At 41.7% G+C, this 21,140-nt stretch overlaps 1 protein-coding gene across 5 annotated transcripts in view; it reads left to right on the top strand.

Moving 5' to 3' along the window:
* Positions 1 to 21,140, top strand: part of FYN (FYN proto-oncogene, Src family tyrosine kinase) — a 78,136-nt gene that overhangs the window by 25,839 nt on the left and 31,157 nt on the right. For 4 of the 5 annotated variants that reach the window (XM_014964650.1, XM_014964653.1, XM_014964654.1 and 1 more), the window contains 4 exons: positions 12,791 to 13,048; positions 13,659 to 13,755; positions 17,185 to 17,283; positions 18,384 to 18,487. In XM_014964650.1, coding sequence (XP_014820136.1) covers positions 12,802 to 13,048; positions 13,659 to 13,755; positions 17,185 to 17,283; positions 18,384 to 18,487 — 547 coding nt within the window. In that variant the 5' untranslated portion in view covers positions 12,791 to 12,801. Of the gene's footprint in view, positions 1 to 1,185; positions 1,204 to 12,790; positions 13,049 to 13,658; positions 13,756 to 17,184; positions 17,284 to 18,383; positions 18,488 to 21,140 lie in introns of those variants that run through there. The other variant, XM_014964651.1, reaches the window with a different exon arrangement.

The raw sequence follows: 21,140 nt of genomic DNA on the forward strand, positions 1-21,140 counted from the left end.
TTGTGTATTTATCTAACAGTCTTGTTGTGTATCTTGATTCATAAATATCCCAGGTTACTTACTTCCAAGCGTCAGCCACTCAGACATCATTAGTTACATATAAGGCCTGTCAACTCCTCTCTTCCATTTGGACTTCTTAAATTGGTTACAACTATTTCTTTTGATATTCTAATAGTCTAAATCTATCTGTTAGTTTTTTGGAATATTATTTTGCATTGCTATTCTGCAAGCAGAGATTTTTTCAGATGCTTGTAGTTAGTACATAGGCAACTGAAAAGAGTCATCTTCATAGAATCATAGAATAGTTTGGGTTGGAAGGCACTTTGAAAGGTCATCTAATCCAACCCCCCTGCAATGAGCAGGGAAGTCTTCAACTAGATCAGGTTGATCAGAGCCCCGTCTAACCTGACCTTGAACTTTTCCAGGGTTGGGACATCAACCACCTCTCTGGGCAACCTGTTCCAGTGTTTCACCACTCTTATTGTAAAAAATTTCTTCCTTATATCTAGTCTAAATCTACCCTCTTTTAGTTTAAAGCCATTTTTTTGGCTTAACCTTTTGTCCAATTACCCTTTGTCCAACCGCAATAGTCCCTGCTAAAAAGTTTGTCCCCATCTTTCCCACACATCCCCTTTTAATACTGAAAGCTGCAATAATGTCTCACCAAACTCCACCTGGACATTAAGCCATCGACCATCTTCTTACAGTCCCTGCTTTGGTTAATGTTGTGCTTGATATCATAGGTTTGTGCTCAATAGGCTTTTCACTGCTTATTTAGTCTGACTCGCCTGGCCATCCTGGATTACAGACTGTGCATTTGTTCCCTACTGAGAGGTCACTTTCTCTTTACCACATGATCCACGAATCTGATATGTGTCCCCTGTGCTGTTCACCTAGTTTTTAACTTCTGCAGCCTTCAGCTTTTTGTCTTTTTTGTGCTAGGAAACAGCAAGGAATTCCAGACAGAATCTCCAGATCTCCTGAATTGTCGACAGTTGTGTAGTCCACAAGGTGTATCACAAAACGGTCACCTCCAGTGAAACCCTGCCTGTCTGCTCCAGATTACCATCCAGTCCTGCACTTCTCTTTTGTGTCTTGAATACAGAGAAACAGAGAAACCTCTGTTGTCTGCCTCTTCATCACGAAATGCTCTTTTCATTCTCCTGATGAAGATGGTTGGAGCTGTCCTCAGGGGCACTTTGGGTCAGTGCTTTTCAACTGCTCATTCTCAGAGAACCAGTTAAACTGGGGAGGGCATGCAGGCAGTGTGAGGGGGAGCTCAAGCACCACCAGCAAAATGCTGGCACAGTGTCCAGTGCATGTGTATTTGCTTGGTCATGCATGTATGTGCTATGGGCTTGTGAACCATCTGATGATTTATGGACCCCGGTTGCTCCCTGGATCACAGGTCAAGGAACACCATTGTAGTTAATCCTGCATGCCTGGTTGAGCAGATGTCCACTTGGGCAAACATCCACATTCTGTTCCATGTGACTAACAGGATCTTCAGGTGGGGTTTTAGAGCCTTACAGTTTCATTCATAGGCCAGATTTAAAGTTTTTCTCTCCTAAGCCTATGAACCTTAAGAAAGAATGAAAGAAGGAATGAGAGAAATAAAGAAATCTCACTTCCTCTGGCTTGAGGGGAGGGGCTGTTAAAAAGTGTTTGCATCTGCTGGTTTTGTCGTTCATTGAATAATAGAAAAGTGAACTGAAAAGAGACTCACCCATCCTCCTGACTAGAGACAGTGCCGTGCCTGGCAGATACTTGTCTGGCCTTCACATCATCTTAGGCAATCTGTTCCAGGTTGTTTTGCTGTCCTTGCCAATAGAAAGCATTTTCTTCCCTGACACCTAACCTAAATATCCACAGCTTCCATTTAGTCCATTATTTCAATGTGACTTTCTGCTTGGACCATTAAGGATTCGAGTACGACCTCCTGTAGATGTGTTGAGGAGATTGCAGTAGCTTTAAGCTAAAGGGCCAGGTTATGGACCTGTAGTTTAGAGTCACTACACATGAGCATCCCCTGCAAATTATTCCATGAGCAGTATGTGTAATGGCCTCAGGTTTGTGGTGAAATCAAATTATCTCTTCTACTTGCACCCAGACCTGGACATTAAGCTTAAAAATAGAACTACCATGTTTAATGATACTTAGGTATTTTAACCAAAGTGGAAGGGCCCTCTAGCTATTAGCTGGCTTCCTTTGGAAAATACTTACTAACCCACCAGAATCTCATTTTCATGGCACTTAGATGGCATCTGATCCCTTTTTAAGCCCCATCTTATCTGGGCTTAACAGAAAGGACCTCATTTTCCCCACCATCACACATTTTTTGAACTCAAAAGTCCTGTCTCTTGAAGGATCTGTGATGTTCTCCCATGTTTCTTGTTGGCTCATTCTCCTCCAGGATGTGACATTCCAATTCAAGTAGTTCAGCCACCTAACTGTAAGGCAGGCTGTGGGATTAATCACCAAAAATGAAAACTCATCAGTCCTACAACCATAGGTTGTATAAAGACAAAGAGGACAATGCATCGAGGAGAGAAGGCATCTGCCCAGCATTGTTGTTTTGTGTTCTTTCTGTGGCTGCTGCTGGTATTTTCAAAGTTGATATCTTTTCAAGACACAGAAGGAGAGGGAGACAGAGAGGAGCAGGCTTTTCAGGACATAGGTCCATGTGTATCAGTTTCGGTATTACCTGCAAGAGTTCCCTGAAGTAGCAGTGGCATGTAGGCAACCTCACTGGGCTTTGTTCCTCACTGGGCAGGGTCCACTCTGAGCTGAGCAGTATTGATCCATCTTTGGAGGCAGAGGGACTTTGTTGTGAGTCACTGGTCCTCAGCAGAAGCCAAGGAAGGGGATAGTAGCTTCTCTTTTCCTTCCCACTGTTGTGAATTCTGTCTCAATTCCCTTTCTGTTATTTATTTCCTGCTCTGCTGATTGCCCCATCCAGGTTTGTGCAGGTTATCTCTGTTTCTAGGGGCATTTCCCAGCTCTTTAGCACTAGGGACTCTGTGTTAAAAGTAAGGAAAGACTGACTATAAACTTATGAGAAGACATCCATGGTGGCACAGATGTAGCCTGCAACAGCACAGGATTGTAGAATACAGGGAGCTGCAGCTTTTAGGGTAGTTGGTAAAACAGAGTTAGGAATTGCTGGTCTTAGTAGCCTCATGGTTGGACAGTATGCATCAACACTGTCACTCTTCTGTGAGAAGGAATGCAAGTTCAGACCTGTCTCCTTCCACATCCCTTTGTCCAGGGTGTTTTTCACTGTCATCTCAGCCTCCCACTCTCTAGTTTTTTAGAATTCAAAATCTCTGCTAAAAACAGGCTAGATGGTAGTATGTCATCTTTGTAATCCTGACAAATTAATCTCTAGACAGTATCTCAATTCTTGCCTGTCCAGTTAACATGGCTTAACCTGTGTGCCTCTGAGGTTATTTTCTGGGCCAAGAACATCACTTACGTATTACTCACTGTGGTGGGTTGACCCCAGACAGCAGCTAAGCCCTGACTCAGTCCCTTGCTCACTGTCCCCCAGCAGCATGGGGAGAGAATCGAAAGCGCAAAAGCAAGAGAATTTGTGGGTTGAGATAAAAACTGTTGAATAAGTGAAGGAAATAAAAAGAAAACAAGTGATGCAAAGGCACTCACTCACCACCTCCTGATGCTCAGCCAGTCCCCAAGCAATGGCTACTTTCAAAAAAACTACCCCCACGCTTTTATTGCTGAGCACAACATCATACAATGTGGAATATCCCTTTGATCAGTTGGGGTCATCTGTCCCGGCTGTGTCCACTCCCAACCTCTTGCCCATTCCCAGCCTACTTGCTGTGGTGGCAGAGTGAGAAACAAAGAAGGACTTGATGCTGTGCAAGGCCTGCTCAGCAACAGTTAAAACATCTATGGTTCTCTGGGTGTGCTATCAACAACGTTTTGGTCACAAATCTAAAGCACAACAGGGTCGGGGCTGCTGTGAAGAAACCTAACCCCATCCCGACCCAGGACCTTCATGCAAGCTGTCATGCACTGAAACCACAGTGGAAACAGCTGGGTTTGAGAAAACAGGTCTCACTAGTAGCACTTTTTTTGTTGTGTGTAACTGTAGGCATTCTTTGTGTCTTCCCGCTAGTGATGTAGTCAGTGCCTTCAGCAACCTGGTTACTCATTGGCCTTTGTCACCATTTGGTTGGCACCTTGTCTGGGATCTTTACCTGTAAGCATCTTTGCTGTTGTAACTGAAGCTGGCTGCAGTGATGGTATGAAGACCAAGGATTTCTTTGTGAACTGGCCACAGGCAAATTTTTGCTTCTGTTTAGGAAGGAGAGTGTTTTTTTCCCCAAGGTAGCTGGACAAATAAGAAATTTAAGTAACGCTTCTGAAATATTAGCAGTAACAACCTAGGTGAAAAGAGAGTCCCTTCGGGAGGGAACGGTGTCTGGACTGGTCTCAAAGTAAATAATCTCCTGATTTGAGACTCGGCTCACTCCCTTTTCCTTGCTGTCACATCCTCTGAGTTCTTCAGTCACAGATCAGAAGTCAGACAAGGCGGAGAAGAGGTTGGTTTCATTTGTGCACAGGCAAAGGGGGGTGGGGAGGGAACAATAGGGTTTTTTGAGAGAAAATCTTTCTCTATGCCTCTTATATATTCTAAAAGAGCAAACAGGCAGAACTTCTATACTGCTCCCTCTCCCCCCTTCCTTCCCTTCCCTGCTTCACATTGTGCATTCTGCTCCATGCTGCTCCCTTACTGTGGATCAGATGAACACTTATTAATCCCAGGTAGACTCTCAAAATAAGAATTGAAAGAAAAAAAAATCAGAACAGTGTGAATCAACCTGCAATCATCTTTCTGTTCTCTTAACAGGGGAAAAGAAAGAGGAAATCAGTGGAGACACTGTTTCACTTCTTTTTCCAAGATGAAGCTATTCTGGCATTTGCAGCAGTTGTTCTCTTGATATGGGTTTTCTAATTTATATACTTAAAAGGCACTTTAAAATTTAGGCACATTAGCTCAAAGTGCTTATGCAGACCATCCACCTACTTCTCTCTGCTCGTGAATAGAGGTGCCACAAGCAGCCTGATGAAGGACAAATGTAGCTTGAAATCATGCTGTTGAATTTACATGGTATTCTTTTGTGTTACACAGAACCAAGGATAGACCCATACTTGGGGGTTTAACTGTAGAGTAAGCAGTGTGCTTACTGCGTGTAGCTGCTGCCTTTAGCTGTTAATTTCAAAGCTTCCTTTAAATCCTTTTGAGAAAAAAAATATCTTAAATGCAGTTTTTATTCTGATTTGCTCTTTGGTTTATGAACATAAAACCTGCAGGCTTTCCTTCTCAAGTTAGCTATAGGTAATCTTCTTTCTTTTAGATTATAAGTGAAGTTTGGATGTTGGTGGGAAAAGAAAAAAACACAGAAGAACCTTTCCTCAGAACTGATCTTCCTGTGCTGCGTTTTTCTAGGGCATCTTTTTTAAAGTAATACAAGTCCTGAGACAGTACAAGGCGTAACTCAGTTGCTGTTACTTTAAGAGATTGCAGGGTGAGATGCTGTTTTAATTGCTTCTTATATTTCGTTCTGATTTGGTTTTGCTGAAAGGGATGTATCAGAGACAGTGGAAAAGAATTCACTGGTTTTTAAAAAAGATGAGGCCACGACATTCACAGACTCATCTGGCAAAGAAGCTACAGAAAACTGAAAGGGTGGCGACGTGTCGTTTTGTGGGCAGTTTGGAGGGTTTGACTCCTCCTCTTGCATCCATTGCATTGGGGATCTTTTGATTAACACTGATTGAACAGCCACATTGTGCTGCTTCCTGTGGCCTTGCCAGGTAACATCCCCACCAGCCAGTCAGTACCACCACCAAAACTGTCCCTCAGACAAACACCGCAAGTGGACATGGTTATTGTCCTTCCTGCCCAGCTGGAACAGTGGCTTCCTTTCTCCTCTCTAGCATGTAATAAATAGATTTTATGGACATATGGTTAATAAATAGATTGTCTAGATTGTAATAAGTCTCTTTCCGGAGAGAGAGAGCGTACCCCACCAGCAGGATGATGAATCTGTTTGTTAAGACAGTCATCTCTCTTTCTTCCTGGCATTCAGTGGCCACCTGCCCTGTCCCATGGACAGCTGTGCTCACAACCTCTGGCAGAAGCCAAGGATCTGGTTGTAGTTCAATGAAATCCTTCAACATACACCTTCCCTTTGGTGGTCCTGGCCACCAAGGCTGGCTGAAATTAAAGGGGCAAGAAGAAGCCCAAATCTTCATCTTTTATAACTGACTTTTAGGTCAGGTCCCGAAGTGGAAAAAGAGGAAAGGCAAGCACGGTGCTATACTTTGCAGACATGTGTTACAACTTAAACATTGACTGTAGTGTCAGGAAGCTGTTTTTTCCAGGGCCGTGCCCCCAGTCACTCAGTAAATGGGGAGGAACAGCAGGGCAGAATATGACACTTCAAAGCTCCTTGCAGGAGCTGCTCTTCTCATGGCAGCAGGAGCTGCTCCTCTTCTCAAATCCCTTCTGCCACCATTGTAGAAGACTTCCAAAGCAACTTTATGCTGACAAGAAACAATAGTAAGAGCACTCCAGCGCTTTAAAAAGCATTTGCTTTGAGCCAGAGCAGAATGGCAGCAGGAGCTCATCTAAGACTGCTCTTTCTACTCCTCTGGCCATGGGTGTCCATTGACACTGAGCAGTGGCCTGACTTGTGACTGCTGCAGACAAACAAGCAATTAAACTGGTGAGATTTTTCTACTCAGCCCACTAAAGCAGAATCCGGGAGTGAAGCATTAAAGGACTCTCTTCAAAAGTCAAATTAATGCAGGCCAGGCATTTTTCAGTGCTCTTTTTTCTTATGAAAACGTTGTTTCAATGCAGTCGTTGATCCTAATACATACAGTTTTGTCCTGGTGTATCTGGCCTTTTGTTCTGGAGTACCACATTGTGTCTGTGAGATATTCTGCATATCTTTAATAGTCACAGGACATCCAGTGGTAGTACTGCATCTTCTCTGATTTACATTGTTTAATGCAGTATGACAGGTGTGGTGCACATGTAGATTGGAAGGCATTTTACACAAATCCCCAGTCTCCAGCCTCTTTCAAGGCTGAACCAGATCTATCACATTGCAGTAGAATTATATACATTCTAGATCGGGCCATTAATATAAAAATTATATGTATATATATAGTAACCCGCAATCCACAAGCCTGAGAAATAATGAATAACACCCAAGAGTTCAATTATCTTAAAGTATTTATTGTGTCTTTCTGCCCTGATTTATGATTTCTAACAATCATAGAATCACTGGTCAAGCTGGAGTGAAGGCAGTCCTCTAAAAGGTCCCAGAGTTAACAGATTTTAAAAAAAATAAGGCAACAAGTGTTGCTATTTTATTCCATCTGTTTAATTTGAGTTGGCTTGAAACTGACACAGAATTAATTCTGGAAATTCAAAATGCTCCCATCAGCATAGTTGTAAGTCAAAGAGAGGTCAACAAGCAGACAGCATGAGAATTACTGACCTACATAGGACTAGTTTTAAGTGCCTATTTGTTGCCCAACTTGGAATGCCTTCCTAATGACTTGCAATAGTCAAAGTGGGTAAGCAAGGCTTTTTCTGAAAATTGGGAGGTTTAATGTGTCTCAGGCTTGTGTTTCAAAATACATACTCCATCAGTTTCTCTCTAGGGAGCTACTAATGGTGGCATGGAAAGTAAGACATTTCAACTGCAGGGTAAATTTCTGCAATTATTCCCCTTATCCAGCCTGCAGGAGGCATTCCACAGAAAACTAAAGTCTCTTTTAAAAATTCTTGTAGTTCTCATTCTTGGGAAGCCTTTTCTGTCCTTCTTGTATCTTCATGGTAACTCAGAATACAGCATTTTGAATATTAAATCCTACTGTCGCTCATGAAATTTGTCTTATTTGATGTCATAGAGTGATACTTCTGTGGTGCTTTCAGCAAAACATAAAACACCAAGAAGATATGCCTTAGAGAATATTATTTTTCACAGCCATGCTGGATACGGACCTTGGTTTGATTAACAAGCGTGTTCACCACAGAGACTGAATAAAAGCCAAGGATTTTGTTGTTCTGATTCCCTTTAAACATAACTTTTCTTAACTCAGTTTTTCTGCTGGTGCTCTCCAGACAAGATTTGTAAGATTCAGGCAGAAAAAGACAGTTGACAGTTACCAGTCATCCAGCATTTCCCTTTCGTGTCTTTCACTGAAGGAAGTTCTCCTGAAATGTACCGTCAAATTTCATGCCAGAGAAAACCAAGAGGAAGGAGAATGCTCCCTGCTGGGTCTGAATCTGTTCCACGTCTCTTCAGCAGGTTGGAGCCCTCTCCCGTGGTGGTCTCCTTTCCTAGGCAAGGGGTTGGAGGACAGAGGCCGTGGGGTGGCGAGGAGGGCGCAGAATAGACAGGTGTTTCCCTGCATCCCCTGTACACCTCCCTCAAACATTTTAAGGACCCCTATTACATTTTCTCCTACAACACTCCAAAAAGCAGGTTCTGAAGAGGTACAGTAACTCAGAGTTTCAGTTGCAAAGTTGCAAAATCTTATGGAAAAACCTCTGATGCTCTGAAGGGGCGAATTTACACCAGTTTTCCTCCCATCCATCTTTTCCTGATGGCTTACAACTGCAGAAGGTAGACTAAGCAAAGGCTTTTCTATAATTTTTGCTTTTCAAATATCACATGTTGGAGCTTTTACTTTTAAAATAGAAGTATGAAAAATTGATTTTTCCTGGTACTCCTGGACTTTTCCTAGGCTTTGATTAGCTAACAGAGGACTGCTTTTGTTTATGTTACTGGAGTGGATGTCTGGCTTTGGTGGCTGTTTCTGTCTCTGTTTCCATTTTGTATTGAGAACCATCAGAAAAACTGAAGGAGAGTGATTTACAATAATAATAATAGTGTTAACAACGTCTGCTTGCCCTTCATCTGTTTCCTAACTGAAAGTAATTAATGTGCTATGACTATATAAATAATTAATAATGATATAATTAATTTTATATCTTTGTCGAATAGTGTTTCCACCATGTGGGAGGAAACTACTATTCTGGTTAGGCTGATGTTGGATTGCAACGTAAATGTTGGAGTCTAAGAAATATAGCAAGGACAAGAAAGGAGACAATAACATAATGGTTATTTTCATTTGTCTCTAAGGAAGTTTCAAAAACCATGTAAATGTTTTACGTTTTCATGAAAACACATTTTATATTGCCCATAAAAACACAAGTCTAAAATAAACAAATATAACTTGCTTGCATCAGAAAAGTTAATTTTAATTAGGCTAGTAACATACCTTTTAACAATACCATTGTCAAATAATGATAATGCTGCGTGACCCATAACTCACACATCTGAGAAATGCTGCCTTTCTTAATGGAACTGGAATGAAATCTTGTTCCTTTACTGTAAGTTGCACAGCATGTTGGATGAACAACGTTGTGTACTTGTCTCTAGAGAGTTTAGTGTAAAACAGCTCCAGATTTTGTTTGGTGATCTCAGAGCTGGCTGAATAACTCCAGCCTTCCACAGCTCCAAATGCTGACATGCAGGGAGATGAGAATTTGGGATATTAAAAGCCTGCTCTGTGATACTGAAGGAGATTAGTTTTTGGAATCCATTCATTGACACAAAGGCCAATGTTGAATGGAAGTTATATTTATTGTCTATGAAACCCCTGAGTTAGCTGAAATCACTTTAAGCATGTACATGCACACATGTATTCTCTCACATTTAGCCAACTCCCCATGATGCTGGTTTCTTTGAGCCAGGAACAGACAACTTTCAGGGGCTTGCCTTGAAAAGATGCGTGCATGTAACACCCTCTGTCACATTTTACAAGAGGCTACAATCAAGCAGTCTTTATACTCGGATTGTCTAGACACTGTGACAGAGTGGGAGAGGGCAAGTGAAAGAACAAGCCCTTTTTGTCAGTCATTCACTTTGCATCAAATTCTCCTTCCCTGTGTGCTGCTGTTGCCAGCAAAAAAAGGGAGCAAAACCTAAACAAAAATCAAGAAACTAATAATTCACTGGGTTTCTATTTATATCATTTCTAGTAAAAAGAAAACCCCAAACCATTATTTTTCTGAAACCAGCAGTACATATATTTACCATCTCCTGGTTTATTCACTTTTTTTTAGAATTAATACCTTGAACAGTTTTATTTTTGCACCCAATTTGTCATTTTAACTTTTTCTTCATCAATGTGTAAATGAAGTGTGTAGGGCTGTCTTCTCAGCACTCGTAAATTTGTTATGTGAAATCTTTCCAGATTTCAGCGAAAATTTTTTCCCCTGCTCAGCTGAATGTTTCTCCCCGCCGCTCTCCCAGATTTCACATTTGCCATGGCTTTTTGTCTTTCATTCTTTCATTTTCTTTTCTATTTTTTCCTGTGAAAACACATGGGGAAAAAAATAAGTGGAGAAACAGAGCTGAGAGGGGAGAGGGAGGAGGTGACGGAGTTTCACAGGGAGGCAAGTTTGCAAGCCAACAAAGAGGCTGCTGAGATTCTTCTTTAGATAGTAAAGCCTGCATGTCACTGAACTGTTTTGAGGTGAATAAATGTATGTTCCAGCACTTGCACCTTTTAAACAGCCTGCTTTAACGGCTCACTCTTCCCCATTTGGATGGTTGGCGTCTCTCTCTGCCCTTTCTCTCGAGCTGGGATTTCCCTTGTGGCATCTCCCATGCAGCGTTTGCCCGCTGCCCATGTTTGGCTCTCTGTGCACCAGAAGCACACTTTCACAGAGGCATAGCGTGGTCAAAAGCAGTGAATCCCAGACTCATCCATCCCGCCCGAAGCCTCCCTGGGCTCTGCCAGTGCTGGTAGCATTGAGATGAGCCCCACAGGGCCCTCACCTTCCCTGTGGTCCTGCTTCATTCCCTGGCATTGCTCATGGGGCTCCTTGCCTCAGACAGGAGCCAGAAAAGCCTCACCTCTGAGTGACATCTCCAAACAGAGGGTCTCCAGAACCACAGCGTCCTGCTGTTGAAACAAGTAAAAGTAGCAGAGAGATCTCTGCTAGCAGTTTTTCACGGATGATTTGAAGCTGGCTGGTCACCTCTGCACCCATCACTCTCCATGTGGGCTCACCTGGAGTCACTGCTGGTGCCGGGGATGGACAACCTCGAGCCCCAGCACAGTACCCAAAAAAGAGAAGGTTTTTTTCAATTCGGCAGGATAGATTTAGGAAGCAGGTACCCAGACTGTGGATTGTCACAGACAAGCAGGGAGCTGCTGCACAATTTTTCAAGCATTAGTGCAGAGGAATATGGTTTTTCTGAATCCCATGAGTTTGTCAAAATCAATTTCCTGTGTTGACGTTGGGGTAAGGCATACAAAATAGCCAGCCTGGCAGCTACAGAAAAATGAGGATATTTGAAAAATGATAGAGGTTTTTTTTTTTACCCTAAGTGACAGATATTGGCTGAAATGTGAAAAGAAATATGGAGGGGGAAAAAATGTGCTTCACTATGCTATATATGCAGAGTTCTCTGCATTTTCTCCATGTCTATTTATATATTCTGGACAAAGTATGTCTAGTATGTCTAATTTTGTAAAGCTTTTTCAATTGTCACTGCTCGCCTTGCAGTCCCAGTGCTTAGAGCATGTTGTTTGTGTGCCAGGTTACATGGAAGTGTCACCATACCAGTTCAGATCAGGAGTATCTGATTCCCTAGAGTCATCACGCTGATCTTTAGAAACTCAGGTTTTGTGTTTAGATTCAGCTCGAATCAATAAGAAAGAGTGGATTACAAGATATTAGAGCTTGCAGATGAAAAGCAATACCGGGTAACAGGATTAACCTTGCAGGGCTGCTTCTAAGATGTGGCAGATCACCCTCAGTCTCCCTCCACACAGAGAGAGGTAGGCACCTAAAATTAAGACAGATTAACCCAGATCCTGGTAGTGCCCCATGAGGGGGCTGAACAAGAGGTTTCAAGAATTAAAAAACTTAAAGCAACCTTTTCCAAGCCGTACCCTCTTGGTTTCCTCCTGTCTGGGATCTGGACTTTGAGATGCTCTGCCTTTGACGCATTAATTCTTCTGGGATTTTCTCTAGTTTTTTATACTTTTGGCAGCCCCACCGTCTTCTACCAGCAGGTCTTACCCTTCTGTTCAGTATTGCATAAAAGGGCGCTTCCTTTTGTTTTAGTTGTGCCATCTGATAGCTCCCTCCTACTTGCCTGTGCTGGAGTAACTATGAGTTCATTGTGTCTGCTTTCCTGCCTGTCACGCACAGCTCCAGCAATGGAAAAAGGTTAAATTGCCTTTAGGTGAGGTCAGATCTTGTGTAGTTGGCAAAGTCAAACATGAGCCATGAGCTAAGTGCCTCACTCTGTGTTTTGGGGGAAGACTTGGACATCTCTAGCTGCATGTTTTGGCTGTGGCCTTTGCCTGCCAGCCATGCCCTCCTGGCAAAGGGTAACAAGAGGGGAAGCTCTTACTGCCTCCATGCAAGCCATTGCCCCATTGCCCAGCAGAGCTGGGCAGGGAGCTGCCACCACCATAAGAGCTGGCAGGACCTCCTTCCCCAGGCCCTGACGGGAAACCACTGCGAGGCAGATTTTGTATGAGCTTTTCCCAATGTGTTGCTGTTTATATTCAAATTGCTGTGGGTTTTGTTTTTTTTTTTCAAAGTACTTAACTTTCAAGTAATGAACTTAATTTGATCCTCATCATCTGTGGGTTTGGGAGAGATCTGGTGACCATCAATGTCTGAACACCTGTCCTTTCCTTCCTCTCCTAGGATTTTAGATAATGGGCTGTGTGCAATGTAAGGATAAAGAAGCAACAAAACTGACTGACGAGAGGGATGGCAGTTTAACTCAAAGCTCAGGCTACCGCTATGGGACAGATCCCACTCCGCAGCACTATCCTAGCTTTGGTGTGACTTCAATCCCAAACTACAACAACTTCCATGCCACAGGAGGCCAAGGACTGACGGTGTTTGGTGGAGTCAATTCCTCCTCTCATACAGGGACGCTGCGTACAAGAGGAGGAACAGGTGAGTTTTGAAGTCTTCTTTCAGTGAAATCTTGGGTTTTTTCAGTATCAGTCACAGCTACAGCAGGGGCACAGCTGTCTTGACGTGCTGGTTTGGGGAAGAGTTACATCATGAAATAGTGAAAAGAATTGAAGTAGGGGTGGACCAGGGTTTTCAGCCCTACCTTTGCTAACTCGCAAGTGCTAGTTCACTTGGGGGTTGAGAAATTATGTATACATGCCCAATTTTGCTGATTGACTGCCTCATCCCCCTACCAGGGAACGGAAAGTGTGGTCTGAGCCACCTCAAGTAGTTAACAGGAAATGTTCGGCATGGTTATATCAAAATCCCCTCTTCAAATCCCCTTTGCCTGCTTGGGATCCTGCGTTGTGTGGGGGTACCAAACCAAGAGGACTCATGACTCTACAAACTGAAGGCAGTGGTGTGCCCGCTGGCTGCATAAAAGCAGAGGGATTAGAGTAGTTGACCAAAAAGTAGGAGGCTTCAGTTCATTTTGCTCCTCAGCAACCAGAGTAACTTACATTTGGCTTAGCCACCTCATCTCTTGAGGCTCCATTCCCTCCTGTTTTTAGTTAGTTTTTGTAACTAACTCACCTATCTTCTTTTTTAGGTGTAACTCTTTTTGTGGCACTTTATGACTATGAAGCAAGAACAGAAGATGACTTGAGTTTTCACAAAGGAGAAAAATTTCAAATACTTAACAGCTCGTAAGTTTTAGGCTTGGGAATATGCTTTTTAGTATTTTTAAACTTATAATGCTGACAATTATATTTGTCTGCTTATCTTATTAGTAAAATCTAATGTTGGATATTCAAGTTATGTAGGGGTTTTAGTCTGTGCTTACTTGTCTTTGCATTTTGCAAAGTGCTTTATTATTGAAAAAAAAACCCTTCAACCACAGCCAGCTTTACTTCAAAAGTAAGTGTTAGATTGTGTGACTCACTGCTTACACTTCACTGTAAACTCACATTCAGAACTGAGAGTACCAGCTCCGTACTTTACCAGTAGTCACAGAAGTTCTGCAAAGCACGTAATAACACTTTTTGCAATCTGCTGCGAGTATCTCCACACAGGAACAAGCTAAAAACCAATTTACAAAAGAGACGTTACCCAGACTTGTGTGTCAACATAATGTCAGAAGCCTTTTTTTTTTTTTTTCCTTTAAAGGTAGGTGATACAGTCAGAACATGCTAGGAAGTTCTGTCAAGTGAAAATGCACCATTGTACAGTTGTATTTGGCATGAAAACCACACTTCCATCCTGGAAATCATCAACTTAAACTTAATTTTATTAACTGCCCATAGGAAAAAATCCCTTAGCAATATAAAAATAACATCTAAAACTTACTGTGCTACTGACCTATATCTGAGCATCTAGTAGTTCTTGGCTAAGAACATAAAGTTGAAGGCTCTGTGTTATGTTCAGTATTGCTATCATGTAGAGGTAAAAATGGGTTAACAACCAAGTATGTTGCTTTCTAGAGACTTTATGATATTGTTCTGATCTTTTCTTACACTGTGTGACAGTAAGGCAAATTCATCCCTGGTGCAACTCCTGTCAATTTTAATAGAACAACTCCAGGAATTGACTCAATGTGCATTAAAGTAAAATAAAAAAAATAAAAAAATCAGGTAATTCTGTGGAATATTTTATTAAGCCATGAAGCTGAAGAGCTTTGATGAAGATGAAAGCACAAAAACTTCAGTTATGACTTGTAGAGGGAGCAGCAGCTTAAAAACCTCTCATTTCTAAATTAGGGCTTGGGAGAAAACCCTGTTTTAACCTATCATCCATTTTTGTTCATCTTGCCTGCTGCTTTCCTAACCTTGCACAAACTGCACGGTAACTTGAAACAAAAAGAAATTCCACGCATTATAAATCCTTTACACGTGCCAGGTGATAAAATCAGGTGCTCACCAGGACTTGTGGAGTCAGTGGGACGGAGAGATTCCCCTGCGTGGGGGCGATTGCCGTACATACGTTTTGATGCAGGTAATTACTGCCGGGAGGAAGGTTTTTACAAGGAAAAAAAAAAAAGTCAAGCATCCACTGATTTTCCTGTAGGATTATAGAAGCCCAGTTCCCATCGTAGTCAGCTCTGTCTGCTTATAAACACAGACCTGATACACTTCTGGAGAGCTGACAGCCAGACTGGGGATCTCCAGAAAGCAGCTTTTCTGTGAGAGTGCTTCCTCTCTTCACTTATATGAGAAATTGTATGAAAAAAGGCTGTTTTCTTAAGAATCTGCTGATGCTGATTGCAGCCGGAATGCATATAATGTCCACAAAACTAGTTTGCATGGAATTTTTGGAGCGTCTGGATTTTTTTTAGCTCTCAACAAAGGAAATTTAATTTGCGCCTTGGATTAAAAGCTCAGGACAGCAATACCTGAAATGGAGAACAGAGGGGTATTCCTGTGATTTGAAGCCAGAAACGATACCAAGGGAAGTCTGAGGAAAAGAGGTAACTGCAGGGGTGGTTCAGAGCAGAGCCTGACTTCAGGGCTCAGAAACACCCAGCATCACACGGGGGCTAGCCCTATTGACTGGCCTCCTCCTACCTCAGTTGGATGTCTAACATGAAGAGCTGTGACAAAAGTCTGCATTCCTCCTCCTTTCTGGCAGTGCTTTGAGAGGTTTAAGCTTCTCTGCCAAAGCAGAGGGGGTTGTTCCTGATGTTGTGATCACCTACGGGACTGCTTTTTTCCTCCCTAGATGCGATAAAATACCTCCATCTAGTGGACTCTCTGTACAGCAAGGAGAAGAAATGTAATGGTACAATTTATCAACCACAGTATGGCATAATCTCTCAGAAATATTCTACAGCAACATATGGAAAAAGTTAGTACTTCAGCTGATAAAATTAGGGACGTAAACAGATAGGACCACTTGCCTGACGTACTAATGCATACAAGATGTATGAAAATAATGTCAGCTGCCAGCCTCTAGAAAAGCTACTTGTTCTTCACTTTTTTGAACTGTGGAATTGGAAACGTCTCCTTTTTGACTAATTGCAGCTTGTTTTTAGTTGTTTTCCATAGAGTTCATACTCCTTCAAACTGTTAAAGTGGAGCTGAGAATTTAAAGAGATCACCTTAACACAACTTTTCCTGCCGGTGATAGCTTAGACAAGGTGTTTTCTGTAACTGCTTGCTTACAGAAGAGGTTGAATTCTCCGGCCACGTTTGATAATAATGTTTTATTTAGTGAAGAAATCTCTGTTTTACAGAGAAGGTAACTAAGAAAGAGTTTCTAAGCAGTTCAGAAACAGAAAAGGGAGTGCTTATTAGTAGTGGCAGGAGCTAAACATTGGTGAATCTGATGCTGAGAACGAAATACAAATTGCTAAATCACAAATTATTGCATCCTGTAAACAGTTGAGAAATAAACTTATCTTAAAGCTGCACATTCTACAGCAATGTGCATTGTCTGAAGGGCAGTACCACGTATGCACACCTGTATGACAAAAATTGATGCTGAGCCTGTGGAATACTGCCATAAAATGGTCCTGCATTGACCTCTTCACATTTAAATGTTGTAGAAAATTGGTTTTCTGTAAGTATTTGAAAATGCAGCTAAGTCCTTTGCTACTTCAGCTACCTCCTCTGGATGACCAAGAGAGGGAATCTAGACCATGAAGTGTCATCCTTAAGGGCTATGTAAAACTCCATGTTCGTAGATGGCTTCTTGATGCCTTTAGGTTTCAGATTAATTATCCCCATGGAAGTTTAAAATTAGCAGTGGATGTGACAGTGTTCAGTTTGGCAGTTTTTCTATAAGATCTCTCAGGGGTCTCTATTAGAATAATTGTTATGGAAATGGTTTACAATATTCTAGTCCAAATCCAGCCCTCACCAAACCCGATTTCACTGGGTTGTTATGTCTGTTGACGCCATTATGCTACGTTTGGAAGACTGCATTACTAATCACTGCTGAAATAATAATAGGTGTAAAGAAATACATATATTATTTGGGTTTAGATGCAAACAGCTCTCTCGGAAGCATGCCAGTGATAAAGAGATGAGTTGCTGTGGGTTCTTACACCACACAGCTGTGAGTGCTGTTGGCAAAGTCAGATCGTTGTCTTTACGTCTGTGTCTCACTCTCACTTCTCCTTTTCACCTCTGTTTCTGCAGGGAAGGAGACTGGTGGGAGGCCCGCTCCTTGACAACAGGCGAAACTGGTTACATTCCCAGTAATTATGTGGCTCCAGTCGATTCCATCCAAGCAGAGGAGTATGTTTTCTTTTTGTTGTAAAGACCCATTAGTCCTGCATTTGAAGGAGGTTCGAGGAGTTGGTTTTGATTGATTGCAGCAATTTTTCAAATGATTTACATTATTTTTATTTCAGTTCTTAACTGCACTGATAAATAATTAGGTAATTAGTAAGAAAAGAAGCACAAGTTCAGTGCTTTTTCAATGTCAAAACAAAGGAAGAAAGCCTAAAGGAACATAGGTCTGCTTCCTTTATTCCAGTGTCAACTAATTTCAGGCTTTAACCGAAAGGTGCCCTTGCTTTTCCTGAACCAAATATTTGGGGTCAATTAGTGTGTAAGCTGTCTATTAAAGAGAGCATGTTGTATCAACAAATACCTACCAATAGGTAAGACGCCTACAACGCATATAGCAGGCAGCATAATGAGAACATATTTATGCAAATGGAGTGCTGTGTGCATCCATATTATTTCCAGTATAAAAGATACACTGGAGGAGCTAATAGAGCTGAGCAGATACTACTGCAGTCTGTACTTCGGGTTGTACTTCATTGATTGTGAAACAGGGGGAAAAAAAAAAAAGAAAAAAAAATTGCTGCAGGAAGAAAAAAGGTACTGAAACTCTGAAAGCCTTTTACAACCACAGTAAAGTGGTTGCATCTGGTCCTTCTACTGAGGTTTTATAGCTGCACTGCAACAAAAATATTGAATACTAGTACATCACTATGTAAGCCAAACATGTAATTTACAGCAACATCTGTAAAAATACTGCTCTTCAGCAGCTATGCATTTTTCTGCCCTTTTCCTTGTCTATTCCATCTCCCCACCAAGGCTTGCTCTCTGATTGTCAGTCAGGCCTTTGTTGTAAGACACCAAACAAGCATTATCAGCATCTACTGATTATAGGCTTAATGCAAAGTGCTACTGCGCAATGTATACAACATCTACTACACAGTTTGCCACATTAACTTCCTGCCACAATAAAAGAGAAATAAAAAAATATGACAAAAATGTTCAAATATACTTGAGGAACTATAGTTTCCACAAATAATTCTCCATGTCAGACCTCCATGACACTACGTAGTAATCCCATGTCTTACTACTTCTGCTGTTTCCCTAAGGTGGTACTTTGGCAAACTTGGCCGAAAAGATGCTGAGAGGCAGCTGTTGTCATTTGGAAACCCCAGAGGTACCTTCCTGATCCGGGAAAGTGAAACTACCAAAGGTAGGCTGGCCACAGCTATTCTGACTAGGAATGAGAAATAGATGAGAAAAATTATACTAAGTTTGTCAAATACTGTTTTCGCTGGTATGAAGGTAGAGATAAGAGTCGTCTTGCATATATGTGTTCTTGGGAATGAGATATCTAGACATCCCAGGTCTTAAAGTGAGCGTTCAAAGTGGAGGACAACCCAAATGCAAGCCATGCCACACTTAACCTATGGTATCTGCAGTGCAAGTCATCCACAGTCAGGGTTCTCTGCTCTCCTGTCACACTCTGAACGTCGCACTGTCTTTCTCCACACGTGTGTTGAGGATACTGCTATTGCAAGGGTGGTGGGTCAAAAGTGGCTCCACAGAACAGCAGCTATGGGCCTACAAGAGCAAAGCTTCCTGATGTCCTTATTCAGGCCCGGGCATAGCCAGATAACTTAGTGTGAACAGATGCTGGGAATCTCCAGTCTAGTTTGGTAAAAATTATTACTTACATTGGAACAAGCAGAATTTTTAAACCTGCTTGGCTGGAGGATGGGGGTGGGAGGGAGTTATTATTTTGGGAAGAGTAGGGGATTTTTTGGCTTTTCCCCTTTAAAATGCTGGATCCCTGGGGGAAAGAAAGAAAAAAAAATAAAAGGGAAGGAAAAAAAGATGTAGCAGTTTTAAGTTCATAGATTAACAGTGAAAATACTTGAAAGTATTTCTATTTAATATATTCATAAAGTATCCTACTGTATCCATTCTGTTGAAGTCAAGTGGAAGGATGTATTCTCCTCTTTCCCTCTGAAAATATTGGAAGAGTTCCAGTTTTCTTGGTGGATGCTATCTTTGCTTTTACATTTTGTTCATGAGGCCTGTCAACATCTTCTTCAAAGCTTCACAAGTATGAAAGAATCTCTCTAGCTCATACAACTATTGAGGAGAAAACCTGCAACTAAGTGAAAATAAACCTGGTCATTTCTCAATTAATCAGCAATCCAAAACGATATCTGTGGGCGCATAAGTCACTAGAATTAATTCCATGTAAGTTCTGAAGTCTAATGATGGTTCATGTAATTAAAGCACTTACTTGTCAGTGCTTTGATCAGAGCACACTCTGTCAGCTAGACTTAGCATACAAAGTGGTTGGAGTCATGGCTGCTAAAGAGGCTTAAAGAAGAGACGCGCTCGTTCCCATTTCTCTCCACCTGACCTATCTGCAGATGCTGCATTCTGTCATCTAAAATTGTAACTCTTACATTTTTGACTCCTGCGGTCACTGGATTCTCCCTTCATTGCCCATAACTCTGAAGACTCTGAAGCAAAATCTGAACAGACATGCTGTTGTTTCAGACAGCTAATTTCCCATCGAGTCACCCCAGAGCTTCACCGTACCCTATGTAGCAGTGAGTCACTCTCACCAGGAGCAAGACAGGCTCTAACTTGCTCTTTTTCTGCAAATAGCCTCCACCTGTTCGTTTTCACCAACAGTTGTTGTGATGAGTGTGAGGAGCAGGACTTCATTTCGTTCTGTGCCAAGTTTAAAAACTCACTCATAGAGGCATCCATGGATCCTAAAAACAACCACAACACTGTCTCTTTAGGCCACATTATTAGCTTGGTCTATTTTGACCATTTTTTATACAGTGATAGGGGATATGTTTTGCAGGGCTGTTTACTTAGCTAAGTCAGGGCTTTTTTCTGGAGCTTCTTGTGAAACACAAAAGCATTGGGGAAATGGAGTAATCCATCATGGATGGACTTATAGCAACAAGCTCAATTTCTCTCCATTTGAACTTAAGAGTTTCTACATCTTCAGGCTAAGTTTGCATCAAAGCTGTTGGAAAAAACCAAACACGCATGGTTTTTGTCAAAAACGCCTGTTTCCCTTCTCATCCTTGTGGTGTTTCAGTATATTGTTAGAAGAAAACAGAGGGAGCTTGTTGTTCACGAGAGAGAAAAAAGTCGACTGGGAGGGCTCGAATGGTGCGTTCTCCCGTAAGTCTTCTGGACTCACTCCCACTAGTCATCTTGGACTTGAGGCAGGAATTGTTTTGTGACCTAGAATTGTTCCTTCTGCTTTAAATAATAACAATAATAAAATTAATCGAGATCATGTTAAAAGTACCATCATGGGTGACTTCAGCATGAATTTAACCTCCCCTGATCACAGTTGCCTTCTCTTCTTACTTCCAAAATAAATCATGTGGAGCCGGCTTTTCATTTTTTCAATGCCTGACTACCCAGGTACTTCATCAGCTCTTGTCTGTATAATCCTTCACCTGGTTTCAATCTCCACCCTCCAAGGCTGTCTGGTTTTAGGTTTGTTTTTTTAAAAAATTCATTAGTATGATATATTGTAATGTTGTATTTCTACCCAAATTTTTATTATGTATCTCTCTTATATTTGAATTTATCATCAGATAATAATGAATAGTATAAATAACCAACAGCCTAAATAAATGAGTAATGAAATCCATCTTGGATCTTGTTTTCATCCAGATTTGAACTAAAGCTCCAGTCCTGCAACTTGATCTGAGGTCAGCGGGGGTCCACAGAGGCCACCCACACAGCTCTGATTGCAGACCTGGAGCCACAGATTGTTTACATTTTCCTAAAGAATCTAAAATAGTGACCAGATAGGCAGGGAGCGTGACTAAAGAAAATACAGCTGCTGCCAG

The sequence above is a fragment of the Calidris pugnax genome, unplaced genomic scaffold (assembly GCF_001431845.1).
Source record: "Calidris pugnax isolate Ruff unplaced genomic scaffold, ASM143184v1 scaffold219, whole genome shotgun sequence".
NCBI classification, from domain to species: Eukaryota; Metazoa; Chordata; class Aves; order Charadriiformes; family Scolopacidae; genus Calidris; species Calidris pugnax.